Below are 15,611 nucleotides of genomic sequence, written 5' to 3' on the forward strand. Positions count from 1 at the left end.
TGAAGAGGTGCTGCGGTGCACATCCCTGGAGTTGACATGGAATGGGTCTATGGATTATGTGTTCTAATTGTTTACAGGCAATACATGTCAGGGATACCGGACGATAATTACTTGGGAGTGACCTATCGCCTTTTTTGAAAATTGGCGAGACGGTAGCATTCAGCCAGTCCTGGGGTAAAACCCCCGAAGAGATGGATTTTGGTAAATTTTCTGAAGAATGGGTGCCGCACTTGAAGCACATTCCTTTAATATCCTAGCTGGAATGTTGTCAGGACCTGACGCTTTGTTGATTTTCAGGTTCTTGAGCAGTTTTTCAACTCCAAATGTAGTGATCGTGATTTTTGGCATATCTGGTACAGCACTAACTCCAAGATTTGGAATAGAAGAAAGGTCTTCTCTAGTGAAGACCGAGCAAAATTGCTTGTTTAGGGTCTCTGCCTTCTCTTTGGCACTAGATGCTATACGACCCGTCAAATTTAGGGGGGAAACGCCAAAAACATCCCTACGGAGGGATTTTATATAATTCCAGTTATCAGTTTCAAGACATTCACCAATACTATATGGACATGTTCCCGATGCAGTGTCCTCATTTGTCTGTCAATTTTGCGTCTTGATTGTTTAAATCTGTCCCAGAGTTCAAAATCACCAGTTTTTCTAGCCTTGTCATAAAGCTTGCGTTTTTTCCTGATATTTCTTTTCATGGTGGCATTTATCCAAGGAACACTAATGGTTTTGATGAAGTCATTTTGGATGGTATATTAACATCCATTGATTTTTGGATAGTGTTTGTAAAGCGATTCCAGAGCTCATCGATGTCCAAGTTCTGGACAACTTCTTCAGTTAATTCAGCACCAAGTTCATCGAGTTCATCAGTGATTTTACTGAAATTTGCTTTTTATACAGGTACACTTTCCGTTTTGGAAGTTTTGTGATTTTGGGTTTAATAGAAGCATGTATGACGACTATGTCGTGGTCGCTAATCCCGGGTTTTACATCCACATTGTTGACAAAAGCCGGATTATTGGTAAAACATAGATCAAGGATACTATTGTCTCTCGTTGGTTTTAAGACAACCTGCTGAAGATTGTGGTCTAGAGCGATCTCTAACATGGTTTTACTTGGTCCTGGCAGAGAAGATGATAAAAGAGGAGGTCGCTCGCTGCCCACATCAAATAAATAATGTGTGCATCCGCCTATTGATGGAAACAATGATCTAATCCGATTGATCAACTAATACGATAAGTGGCTTTGCGAGTCACGACTGTCTAGCTCTAAACGACGCATGCCCGGATATCAATTTGTTACGTCAGTTGACCGCGAAATATAATTTCTGTATTGTTTGGCATGACTGGCTGCTAAATTTGACCCGAGATCCCTGTGAAAAAGACCCGCATTTTGGATCCAAATAGCATTTTTGGACACGTTTGGACACAAAACGGGAGTATATGGAGAAACTGACACGAGTTTGAATTACTGATTACACTGGTTTTAAGTTTCCGTAAACTGCCGCAAATATTCAAATAGTTATCATTTAAATTTCTTTTCCTTTGACCTTATATTAATTTGATTGGAAAATTAATTATGCTTGACTTTCCATAACTTAACAATTTTTGATTTTTTTTAATGGGAGTTGCGATATATATAATGCTTTTTCACTCGTTTAAAAATCATGGTCACCCTGGTTAGTATTTTTTTTTTTAAAAAAAAAACATGATTTGACTGCAAAATTGGGACTTTAACGATGTACTTCCGTGTGTGGAATATTTTCTCCACTAGAGAGAACTACCAAATCAGACGAGCGTGTGGCGGATGAACAGATTACCACAAAGGAAGTTTCAAGTGGTGTTTTAATGCAGCCGTCAAAGGGAGTCTTGAACCTACCCTCCTCAAGGGTCGTCAAGACTTCGACGTCAACTCGGCGTCGAATCTTGGGGTCTAGAAAATCTTGGTGTGATGAATCTTTGACGTATTTTATTTGGGACATGGTGAATCTTCACCTAAATTTTTATTTGCGACTGGTGAAACTTCGTCTAATACTTTTATTGCAGGTGGTGAATCTTGAACGAATATTTTTCTGATACAAGTGAAACATCGTCGAGTGCAACAAATAGTTACGTCGAACGACCGTCGAATATCTTTGACTCCGGAGTTCAAGATTTCATACTTCAGTTGTCTGTGTTTGCTGTACTATCGCATGAAAAATCATCCAACAGAATAAACTTATTCAGAAATATTAAATTCTGGGATATGAATGATACAATATATTCTGAGTTGAAAAGTCATATAGGCCTAAATTGTAAATATTTTCTACGTCGCAAAAATCCAAGGCTACTCACCACTCTCGTACGACGTACGTGTTCGTGCAGCTGGTTTAACCAACCCACCCATTCACGAGGTTGAGGATCGTGACATGATCCCCGGGACTGTCATCCGGCGCTCATATTTTCAATGCAACATAATTATTTCTGTTTTCTTTAGAATTATTAACGAGATTTTCAAACCAGTTATAATTGTGTATTTTGTCACAAAAAGATTGGATTGTTTTATGTAGGCCTACAAATAGTTAGTGGGTGACATTTTATTAGCCATGCATGCATGTATTCATGCTAATCATGCACGTGTTTACACCCCGGGGTTTTCAATTTGTTATAAATAGTCGAAAGCTATTCTGCTTAAAATTGTGCCATTTTCCTCACAAATATCGCCAAAAATATGACACTCCTGTGCGAAGGAAGTCTTATAAATTGCGATTGATCACAGATTGAAACATTATATTGAGCATAAAAATAGAAAAACAAATTAAAACAGTTTTAAGTTTGAGATGAAAATCCCGACTTGCTGCCTTTTCAGCCATGATAGATATGGTTAATAAATATTAATGAAGTAGTATAATGAAGTCACATGGCCGGAGATTGTCCAATCACATTATAGTAAACAAATGCCCATTCACAAAAAAGTTTAGCAAAGGAGAGCCTGTTTCTGATTGGCTTGAAAATCTTACTCTCCATTTGGACCATTTGGCACAGTAGGGGAGAGGGTGGATTGACCAAATGTTGATTCTGTAAACTTTTTATTTATCACCAAAATCTCATTCATCTTTTCGAATTTCTAACTAATCCAGATTTCAATAACAGTATAAAAACGTAAAAATTAACATTTTTATCATTTTTTCCTCAAGTATTAGCAAAAGACAAAATCTCCATCTCTGGATCACCCCCGTAAGTTAAATGGAATATTCCAACAACTTTTCATTCATTTGTTAATAAACAAAACAGTAGTAAACAGTAAACAAATTAAGTAAACATGTGAGGACCTATACTAGTAAAAATAAAATATTTATAGACCCAGATTTGAAGTAAGAATTGCTAAAATATGATTTGGATCGCAACCAGTGATTTTCAGAACATTTTTTATGATCAATAAAAATCAAAATGGCCGCTGCCAGTGCTAGCCATGCGGTACGTGTTGATGTGCATTTTCGGCGTGTGTATGTTCTGCAAATATTTGTAAAAATAATTCTTATGCAGGTGAGATTATCTGTGACTACTGCCTCTGGGTATATTACCCTTAGATTCGGTGGATTTTTGTCATGCAGAGTCATTGTTTTTAGGGGAATTTGGCCCAAACTTTAGTAAGCTTAAAGTTGATTGAATTTAGAAAATGAAAATCAGTTTGTGTCGTACTCGTATGCATGCATTACTTGCAACTAGCAATCGCTAGAAACTTTGTCAGCATGTTGATGAAAAATTGCACTTGGATTTCGTCCTGACTTTCGGCCTTTACTTTTTCCCAGAATAGGATTTATAAATGATGCTGTCAGACTTGTTGATTTGCACCTGATTGTCAAGTATCCCGAAGCAGGATCGAAAGTTGGGGCCTAAATTAATGAATTTTCTCCTCGATCTTGTCTTCTGAATACACCATGCAAATCGACGTCCGACTTCAGTTCTTTGCCGATACCATGTTTCAAATAACATGCTGCATGACGTACGTAGGCCCTACATCAATACATTTTTTTAAATCAAAAATTCAGATTAGTTTTTTTTTTATGCCTCCACCGGAGGTATTATGTTATTGTCCGTCTGTCTGTCTCTCTGTCCGTCCGAGCTTGCGAGTGCAATTTCTCAGAACTGGTAAGACATACAGTGATGCAAGTTGGTGGAGGGATGGTCATTGGGGGTCTTCAAATTATAGAAGGTTTTCGTCGCAAAATATGGTAATTAAGTACCTAATTTGCATAATTTATGCGTAATATGCGTAATAAGCAAAATACCTTGTGAACAGATTATCTGAAGATCCGTATGGGGTACAGTGACGTCACTTGGTGGGAAGTAGCGTGGCCAGATGTTCTCGACCTGATTCGATTTTCAGCGCAAAATATGCTAATTAAGTACCTAATTTGCATAATTTATGCGTAATATGCGTAATAAGCAAAATACCTTGTGAACAGATTATCTGGAGATCCGTAGGCCTATGGGGTACAGTGACGTCACTTAATGGGAAGTAGCGTGGCCAGATGTTCTCGACCTGAATAGATTTTCAGCGCAAAATATGCTAATTAAGTACCTAATTTGCATAATTTATGTGTATTTGATGCGTATCAAGCAAAAAAACCTTGTGAACAGATTATCTGGAGATCCGTATGGGTTACAGTGACGTAACTTGGTGGGGAGTAGCGGGGCCAGAGGTTCATGACCTGATTAGATTTTCAGCACAAAATATGATAATTAAGTACCTAATTTGCATAATTTATGCGTAACAAGCAAAATACCATTTTCTCGGAGACTAGGGGTCGCACGTTCCTCAAACTTGGTGGGTGGGTGCATCTTGACCCTAGACAGAACAAGTTTGTATTGGTCAGTGGGTCAAGGTCACCAGGGGTCAAATTAGCAAAAACTGCCGTATGGGCATGAAACTGGGTAAGTACAGTCAACATTTAGAGCCAATTTTTTGAAGGTCATTTTGGGGTCAGCCAAGGTCACCCAGGGGTCATCTGAGGTCAAATTACTAAAAATTGTCATATGGGCATAAAACTTGGTGGGTACAGTCAACATTTAGAGCCAAAATTTTGGAAGGTCATCCGGGGTCATCTGAGGTCAAGTTACTAAAAACTGTTGTATGGGCATGAAACTTGGTGGGTACAGTCAACATTTAGAGTCAAATTTTGGAAGGTCATTCCAGGGTCATCCAAGGTCACCCAGGGTCATCTAAGGTCAAGTTACTAAACTGTTGTATGGGCATGAAACTTGGTGGGTACAGTAAACCTACACTGTCATCTAGAGATAGCCAATTCCTAGTGAAATTGCACCGGTTAAAATGATACGCCTCAAGGTGGAGGCATTGCAGCCGATGCTTTGCGTCGAGAAACCGCGCAAGTCGAGAACCGCTCTAGTTTAAATTTAAATCGGATTTTTCAATTTGTTTTCTCCCCAACCGCATAACATCTGCAAGAGTCAACCGGAGTGGCTCAATACAATGCCTGAGTGGGCAATTCCAATTATGAAATAAATATCAAACAAATTGTCACTCAGATGCAAAATATTGTTGATGAAAAATCTTGAATAAATTTGATATTTTGAAATTTGCGAAATGCGAATACAAAGTTTTATGACAAATTATTAAAAAAATATGTTTTTGACATTAACAGTCCTCGAAGTAAACTTTATAAATCTATAAATTCTATTATAATAATTTATACTGCTCCCTACCAGTGTCTTTTTTTATACATTGATAGTAACATGCATTTGATGTATAATGGTGAAGGGATGGTGAATCTTGAACTAAGAACGCCAAAAGGGTTGGTGAATCTTTGCCTAATATTTTAGGGACGATGGTGAATCTTTGCCCAACCATTTTGGAGACCTTGGTGAATCTTTGACTAACAAATGATAGGGAAAGGTGAATCTTGACCTAAAATTTTCAGAAGAAAGGTGAATAGGGGGTGAATCTTGGCGTTGCTAGTTCAAGACAAATTGGTGAATAAGAGTGAAGGCTTGAGGAGGGTAGGTTCAAGACTCCCTTTGACGGCTGCATAAGTACCCCAAACAAAGAAAAGTGAATAGAGGTTAACTGTGGGTAATCGGATTATTATGTTCGAGCGATCTCCTCTTTTCTCATCTTCTCTGGTCCTGGGTAACGACCACACGGTTTGAAGGTATTTGTGACCCAATCTACATCTGGGGCCCGATTTCAGTAACTCAGGGCCCAAGATAGTAATTCGGGGCCAAGAAAAATAAATAAATAAATAAATAAATAAATAAATAAATAAATAAATAAATAAATAAATAAATAAATAAATAAATAAATAAATAAATAAATAAATAAATAAATAAATAAATAAATCAATCAATCAATCAATCAATCAATCAATCAATCAATCAATCAATCAATCAATCAATCAATCAATCAATCAATCAATCAATCAATAAATAAATAAATAAATAAATAAATAAATAAATAAATAAATAAATAAATAAATAAATAAATAAATAAATAAATAAATAAATAAAGCAATTTAGTAAGTTAAATTAAACTTTTAAAACATTTTCACCACCCCAAAGTAAAAAAAATAAATAAATAAAGCAATTTAATTATGTAATTTAAAATTAAAATTAATTTATTCACGAAACACGGTGCATGACGTCACTTCATTAATATTAATAACCTCCTCTAGTCGTGCCGAAAAGCTAAAGTGCTTCGCCCAATTTATTTGGCAGGGCATGCAGCTTCATTGTAAACAAAGTCCAGTTGTCGAATTATACAAAACAATAGTGCTAAATAAATACATTATGCCGAAGGTGAAAAGAAGTAGAAAACCACCACCAGATGGCTGGGAACTGATCGAACCAACTCTGGATGAATTAGATCAGAAAATGAGAGAAGGTAAAGAGATTTTTGGGAGGTGACGCGGTAAGCTTACGTTACGGTTTGGGGGCAAAATTATATCCAGGCTGGACACATCACACTATGCCTGCCACTTCCACATACTTGTGCATAATACGGAAGGTCGATTTGTGCCCATAAATGTTTAGGCCTATGTTAAACTGTATGTTATACAAATTGTACAGCTATCATTTCTACCCTATGTCATATGACGAACCGACATACCTGTAAATCAAATAGCCCACAAAAAACTGGTCATCGCTGGTATTTTTCATGAAGAAAAACGACACTTTTTACGCCGAACATGTCCAAAACACGCCAGCTGACGTACAAGCCTCCCCACGCATGTACATAAACAAGCCGTGTTCATTGTTTAATTGTCACCTGCAGCTGTTCGCAAGAAAACTTTCTGCATAAAATTACCTGGGGTCGTTATCAGGCCTGAGACACACTGGCGCTAGTTTGAGGACAGTCACTATGAGTTACTAATGTCGGCACATGCAGAAAATGCGTGATGGGTCGCCATTTTGTGACTCGTGCAAACTAACACAAACAAATTATTGGACTTAATAATCTTTTCAAGTTTTAATAAAACGTGCATCTATCATGATAATATTACATTTTATTATTTTATTATTTGAATTACATAAGCTATGTCAATTTTGTGTCCATGTTAATTTTTATATGGATTTACCTGTGTTGATTTTAAACTGTTGTGAACGTGGAGCTACGCAAATTGGCAGGCGATTACCCACCATGCAATGCGAATACACGGAAACGATCCAGTTTAGGATGCATCGCAGTTCCTGTTGTGTAAACCAGGCGTAAACCGCCCATCCAACCTGATCGTGTGCACAGGATTTGTGCTGGAGGCTAGTTAATGCGCACAACCAATGCGCAGAAGAAGACCTTGATACTAGGCGGAGCTTACGTTTCACAAGAATGATTGACAGCTGTGAGTAAGTGAAATTCTGTTCTGTGATTGGTACAAAAATATGGTTCTCGTATCAATATATTATCCATGGCTTCAAAATTAGGAACCGTTTCTTCCACAGAGCCCTATATAAAGGCTCTATGGTCTCTACTCATCATACACGACCGTGAAGATCTGGCCAGCGGCGGCTTGCCAATCAGGCTAGCTATTTGTGCGGCGTGGCCTCTCATCCTTTTTATTATCTCTGGTCTTGTCACGCTGGTAGATTCGCCCACCTGTGATTACTGACCTGGATCTGACAGAAGATTGTGGAATTTACGATTTTCAGCAGCAGGATTTTATGAAACTGCCAATATTTGCAAGTATTCTGAAGGATCGGTAATAATTAAAATATTTTTCATGGTGTCGGTAGTGCAAGTTGAAGTTAGTGAATTTGTGGTTTTGTATGTTATGTGCAAGAGTGTTTTCAGGAAGCGTAAATAGGCAGGCCGTTATGCTAAGCTCTCCATCTTATTTGAAAGTTCGGCGATGAACTGGACACATCACACGGTAGTGTGATGTGTCCAGCTCATCACACTACGCCGAACTTACATATAAGATGGAGAGTTTAGCATAACGGCCTGCCTATTTACGCTTCCTGAAAACACTCTTGCACATAACATACAAAACCACAAATTCACTAACTTCAACTTGCACTACCGACACCATGAAAAATATTTTAATTATTACCGATCCTTCAGAATGTGTGTGTCTCAGGCCTGATAACGACCCCAGGTAATTTTATGCAGAAAGTTTTCTTGCGAACAGCTGCAGGTGACAATTAAACAATGAACACGGCTTGTTTATGTACATGCGTGGGGAGGCTTGTACGTCAGCTGACGCGTTTTGGACATGTTCCGGCGTAAAAAAAGTGTCGTTTTTCTTCATGAAAAATACCAGCGATGACCAGTTTGTTGTGGGCTATTTGATTTACAGGTATGTCGGTTCGTCATAGGGTAGAAATGATAGCTGTACAATTTGTATAACATACAGTTTAACATAGGCCTAAACATTAAATGGGCACAACTCGACCTTCCGTATTATGCACAAGTATGTGGAAGTGGCAGGCATAGGGCAAAATTCGTCAGACTACTATACATGTATTACTACACATGTACTAGCCTAGCGAAGTCCTCGCTCTAGCTAATTTATGTTACAAAATTACAATGAGATATAATCACAAGCCACTGATTAAAGTTGAGGGAATGACCTGCGTTCATGCGTTTGTTGCGTAGGTTAACGATAAACGAGCAATAATTAAGATTACTATATAGCTAAAATAATAGATAGTTTCTCGATCCTGAGACACTGAGTGACAGCCCAATCGGCACGCAATGACAATCACGCATACAACGCCTACCACACACGCTTTGGGTAGCGCTTTATTTCCTGTGCGTGCACAATCGATCACGCTATCGTATCATTCCACTATAACTTGCAACATTACGCAGCTCAGTGCACGCAGTACGTTCATACTCTCATGATCGAGAAATTAATAATTTCGGTATAGCATCATAGCGGGTACCCGCGCTGAGTAAATGGAAGTGTTCACTCAAACAGGAGGAATTAATGAACAGGTAAACTCATTGAAAAGGTAAATTTTATTTTTCTAGACCTGTCCCTTCGAAGCTTCTTGCATATTCCTTTTTAGCTTCTTTCTTTCTTTTCAGTTTCTTTTGCCTATTTTGTCCCCCCCCCTCCCTTTTTTTCTCTTTTTTAAAAATATTTGCCAAATAAATTTGCTGCTTAGCTTATAATTTTCGGTTTCCATGTTAGGCGATCCTGACTTTTAGACCACCCGCGCTATAGGGCTCAAATATTACTATTTCATCAAGGTTTAATATTCTAAGAAGCTTTTAAAGCAAAAATATCAAACAAGCTAAAAACAATTTTTTTACCCGTTTTTTAACAAGCTAAAACCAATTTTTGAAAAGAAGCTTAAAACATAAATTTTTTCATTGTAAAAATCATCTAATAAATCTTTTAAAATACAGTGACCTACCTAATATTACTAATCTATGTTTCCGATGATATACAAGAAGTTAAAATATTGAGAGGGCAGGGCTTTGAGTAATGAGGGAAATTACGGGGTAAAATACATCACGTTTTTCGAGAAATTCCGCCATCTTGAATAAATGCAGAATTGCGTCACGCAGTAAAACGATGTCAAACATGCAAACGCGCTTGAAAATGCATGATACGCTAGCGTAAATTACCGTCAAAACGAGCGTACATCAAGCGCTTAAAAGTTCATGTTTTTTATACTGGGTACCAATTGCGTGACATACATTGTATGAATCTTTCAAGCTAATCACATGCTTTTACAGGTTTGGTGTTATAACTCCATAAGTTCACACTAGAACCCAATAAAAGTATATACATTCTGAGAGCATATACTCAGATGATTCAGAAATGATACAATGAGAGTCATTATACAGGGTGACTCATAATAATACAGGGTGTATCAATCTAGCAGAGAGAGACATAGGAAAGATACCCTGTTTTCCAAAATAATACAATTTAAAAAATAAGACTCATAACACCGTGTATTGATAATTGATATAGAATGGCATGCATGCAGTTGGGCGCAATAGTTACGCTAGTTGTACGTTGCGTAACGCGTGACTAGCGCATGCTTATGTGAATTTACGCGAGCGTGAGTTCGCACTTTATTGACGCGTGCAGTAACAAAAACCAAATAATTTCTGAGCGCTTTGAGGAAATAACAAAAATATTAGGGCGCCTCCCCGATTTTATAATGTGTTGATTACTCGAGAACTCTCTTGAATTTGCACACAATAGTGACGCATTCGATGCTAGAGTGCCTTGCTATGGTTTTTTGGTCAGACAGCGGTGCAATTTGAAATTTGGATGAAAGTTATTTCGATGAGTCAACTGTATCTTTTCAGCAAGATTTGCCTATTTTGGACAGTCTAAAATTTAGCGGAAGTGTAATTTTAGCAAATTTTGTATGCAATCGCCTGTCATGATCGGCTGTGTTTACTTCTGAACTTCCATTGCTTTACAGTGTCATGCTTCAGCGAATCTGACTAGATTTTGAATGCAATGGTCTCTAGCCTACAATGTGAAGCTACATGTATTGGTGAGCAAATTCTTGGCTAGACTTCTCGAGCAAAGCGTTGACAAACACTTTGCAATTTTAATGACTCAGTACACCGGTCGATCTTACCGCTTCCGATGTTGATTAAGATACTTCTTGCATCGATCCCGAGATGCGGAAAAACCAATAGTCATTTTGTCCCACATAAATGAATAAATAACAAAAACCCCGATCCCCGGTGGACTCACCCAAAAGGTGACGCCACACCATATGATCGTCCCTTATCCTCCTTGGTCTCCGACTGACACAGACGTGCCTATCGATTGTTCATAGCACTGTGTATCAATTTCTCGACCACGGCGAGATATACGGTTGTAGTTTCACACCTTAGGTAAAACCAAACCGGTATTGTTCGGCTGAGGATAGTTTTGACGGCATTTTCTGGCGAAAAAGTGACAAAAAACGATCCAAAACTTAGCTACATATCGTGCCTCCGTTTGTATACGGGACACACGAGCAATTCAAAATGGCCGCACGTTGACGCCATTCATTTTGTTTCCCACGTAAAACAACCATTGCAGCCTGTAAGTTACAATAGATGTTTGTACATACACATTGTATTTCATGTACGGTAGGTTATTGTTGCTATGTTAGGGTGATTACTCTATCGTTATGTCTTCATTACCGTCCAATAAAGACGAGTTAATCAGATATTCATACGGTGGGGATTGGTAGGGACCCGTCTGACATTTTAGTAATAAAGTTAGCCAGTCCTTACTTTACCACTAACGTTAGCGACCAGCCTCCGTGCTCAGGTTTGCTTACTGGGCTTGAGTCGCGTGTTGGGGGGGTAGTGCCCCCTCCCTTTCTCCTCGCTTCGCCTCGGCCCTGTCGGGCTTGCCCTTCCCTGGTGACGGAGCGGGACCCACACCGCTCTGTTTCACCCACAGGGAGTGCTCACGATCTTCTAGATGTCTTTCTTTTGCTTAGGACTCTCCGAGTTCCAGCTTGACGATTGGGATAGGCTCCGTCATCGCCATAAGACGCGAAGAAATCTACCAAGGGCACTGGTAAGGTCGATCGGTGGATTCTGCTGTGACAGCCCCTATGGGTCATGGCAGGTCTGCTTAAGGGGCTCCGGTCCCCGGACAAGCAGGCGGTTCCTTCGGGACTGCTAAGCGCGTCCAAAGGCTCAGCAGCCAGCGAAAGCACTGACTATACGTCGGAGCAAAGTAGCAGGCAGCAGAGCGGTAACCACCAGCGAAAACCCTAGCGGGTTTTGCAGCAGGAGGATACCAGTCGATACGGTAGATTCTGCTGTGACAGCCCCTATGGGTCATGGCAGGTCTGCTTAAGGGGCTCCGGTCCCGGACAAGCAGGCGGTTCCTTCGGGACTGCTAAGCGCGTCCAAAGGCTCAGCAGCCAGCGAAAGCACTGACTATACGTCGGAGCAAAGTAGCAGGCAGCAGAGCGGTAACCACCAGCGAAAACCCTAGCGGGTTTTGTAGCAGGAGGATACCAGTCCTCTAGCGAAAATCCTCACGGGTTTTTAGCAGGAGGACACCCGTCTGTTGCAGGCATATCTACGGGCTCAAACAGCCACAGTAGTAGCCAGCGACGGGCAGCATGCAAGGGTACCCGGGCTTGCCTGGGTTGAACCCTAGCATGCATGGGTTCAGCAGAGACGTTATCGCGGCTAACGCTGTGGGTGTAGTCTTAGCAGAACCAACTGGGGTTGTCACACGGCAGCGTTCCATGGCGGGACCGCCGAGTGATACCCTGGGCCCTAGAATAGCTGCTGGCTGTCCACAGGGACTGGCTGGCGATTATTCAGGGGTTGGGCTCGCAGTCTCTCACGGGACAGCGACCCAGGTGCATTCGGTGGCAGCTACAAAGACGAGCTACGGCTTGACTTCAGTGGTAGCCGCTATGCACCCGCCCATAGCTGCCGTGAGTGGTCCGCCACACACAGCGACCTTAGGCGAAGCTCTAGAGGGTACAGTAAGTAGCTTGAACAGCCTAGCTGATCAACAACCCACTTATGTCCTCGAGAGCCAGCGGAGCGTGGGTGATCCATTACCGTCAATGGGTCAATTACCCTCTCTTGATCGATCACTGTCAAATCAACAGGGCATAGCTCCATTGATTGACGCTGCCTATTCAGGTGGCGAGGTGATTGATCGGGGGTATGCACGCTCAGCTACCCGTGGTACTAGGCAAGCTCCCTCTAGCCAAGGGACAGCCGGTATATCGGGGTACCCATACACACTGCTTGTTCCCCTTGCGGGGAACGCAGTGAGGCATGGGTACAGTGGTACACAGCCGGGAGCCCTCACGGGCACCTACGCTGGAACCACGCATACAGCGGTACACAACCGGGAACCCTCACGGGTACCCATGCTAGTACCGCGCCGGTACCACGCCAGCACACAGCTTGATCCCCCAAACAGGGAACGCAGTGTGGCGAGGGTACAGCGGTCCACAGTTGGGAACCCTCACGGTACCCACGCTGATACCGCACCGGTACCGCAGCACCGCTTTAGTCGCCACAGTCTCTGTGGCAACAAGGGGAGGCGGTGCTGGTACTGCAGTACCATGGGGTTACCCTGGTGGCGGATCCTTTCAGGGTCAGCTGCCGGCTGGGTATGCCCGTGGTACCCGCCGCAGGGTGTTTCTTCCACGGCCTAGCACCGTGGCAAGTGTCGCCAGCGATGGCCACGCAGTACCAACATCAGCTGTTGACCAGGCCAGCCGGCATGGGGCTAACCCAGATCTTGATCAGGGTAGGCCCGTGCTGCTAGCGCTAGGACGACGGCTGCGAGAGCATGCGGACCCAGTGGTGCCATGGCGGATACCTCAGGGCCTTGCGGGAGAACTCCCTCTTCTGCTGGCAGGTAGTCGGCGAGCCACACAGTGGTTATGCCTTCTTACCCGCTTTCAGATGCCCGTCCTCAGTTACCGTCATCATCGGAGCATGATACGGATACTGTGGGCGAGGGAAAGGAGTCGGAAGCTGAGTCCGGTAGTGACATCACTACAATCTCCTGCCCCCGCTGCCCCGCGAGGGGAGCAACAGCACTGATCTTCCTCCGGACACCCCTAAGGGGAGTCCATGGAGGAGGACCAGGGATCCTTTCAGTAGGATGCTCAGCTGCTGCTTCCTCACAGGGGGCGCCTGCACTCTCATTCCCGCAAACCTCACGGGTAGATATCGTGGGCTGTCGAGCTCAGTAGAGCTATGGCGCCGCGTGCTTGCACGCTTCCTCTGCGTGTAACGCGGAGGACCACGGGACCTACCTGAGGGGATCCGAGAGGACCCAGATGTCGCTCAAGCGTATCACGCTCAGACAACATCTGAGCTCTTCCGCGAGGTGAGCCTATTAGCGGTGCTAACAGCTAGCCTCAACGAGAGCTCCATGGGCCTAGCCCATAGGGTGTCCACTCAGCGCCGGGAGGAGGGGCCTGCCACTCCAATCGCTCAACGCGATGGAAAGGCAGGGTCCTTTTCTCTTTGGATGCTTCTGCGCTGGTGGAGGACCGTGCAAAGAAGCTACCAACGGGAGCACTCTGAAGAGGTCGGAAACTGCCCTTACCATGGGTAGGAGCTCCGACTTCAGCAGGCCGTGCACCACCAACAGTACCCGAGCCCACTACCTCTGCAGCACCCATTTCTGGGAGGCGCAAGGGTAGCACAGGAACAGCTGGCAAGCCCGAAGAAGAGCAAGCGCTCTTCCAAGGGAAGCTAGGCAGAGCATTCCTGGGGGGCTCAGCGGTTTTTCCACAGGGGGATCTCGCAGTGGACGACCGCTTATGGCTTTCACCCAGAGGTGGGAAACCATCTCTTTGAGCGCCTGGGTATGGTCAGTGGTGAGTGGGGGTTACAGACTGGCAACCCAGTCTCCCCACATTCGTCTGCACATTTCAGAGGTCCACAGTAATGCCGTCAGACGGCCCCCAGCGTCGGGCACTACTGACAGGGATCACACAGCTTCTCACGAAGCGGGCGATTGTCCCGGTCTACCCCCGTTCTACGGGTGATCTTGGAGCCATTGGCTCCAAGGAAGACCGGCGACGGGAGCCCCATCCGGAACCGCAGGCTGTTGAACACGTTCTTCAGGCCCAAGAGGTTCAGAATGGGGACTCTCGCCTCGGTGCTAGCCTGCCCCATCAGGGGCATGGGAACAGCATCGCTAGATCTCTCGGACGCCTATCTGCATATGCCAATCGCCTCTCAAGATCGGAGGCATCTGCGCTTCTAGGTACAGGATCAAAATTACCAGTTTTGATACCGGCCCTCCGGCCTGTCCATCTCTCCCAGGGTGTTTAACACTCTTGGTCAGAGCGGTGGCAGCGTACCTGAAGCACAGGGGTGTCAACATCAGTTGCTACCTGGACGGTTGGCTCATGTACGGACGCACTCCACTGAAGACTACGGGTCTCATGGGGTTGATAGTCCGTGGGTACGGGACCCTGGATTTTTGATCAGCTCAAAAAGTCCAGCGTGGTCCCGACGCAGAACACCACTATTTGTAGGGGCCCAGATCACCCTCACGGAGGGGTTCGCGGTGCTCTCACCCGAGCGGGTGACGAACATGGTGCGGTGTGCCTGACTCTTGGCCGAGTCTCGGGCAAAACCCGCTGTGGCATGGATGAAGGTGGTAGGCCTAATGGCCAGTATGGTAGACCTCGTACTGT

At 43.2% G+C, this 15,611-nt stretch overlaps 1 protein-coding gene across 1 annotated transcript in view; it reads left to right on the forward strand.

Moving 5' to 3' along the window:
* The first annotated feature begins 6,701 nt into the window (after positions 1-6,701).
* Positions 6,702-15,611, forward strand: part of LOC140151049 (protein BUD31 homolog) — a 25,681-nt gene continuing 16,771 nt past the window's right edge. The window contains exon 1 of the mRNA XM_072173242.1: positions 6,702-6,882. Coding sequence (XP_072029343.1) covers positions 6,720-6,882 — 163 coding nt within the window. The 5' untranslated portion in view covers positions 6,702-6,719. The remainder of the gene's footprint in view (positions 6,883-15,611) is intronic.

This window comes from Amphiura filiformis, chromosome 4 (genome assembly GCF_039555335.1).
Source record: "Amphiura filiformis chromosome 4, Afil_fr2py, whole genome shotgun sequence".
Classification (NCBI taxonomy): Eukaryota; Metazoa; Echinodermata; class Ophiuroidea; order Amphilepidida; family Amphiuridae; genus Amphiura; species Amphiura filiformis.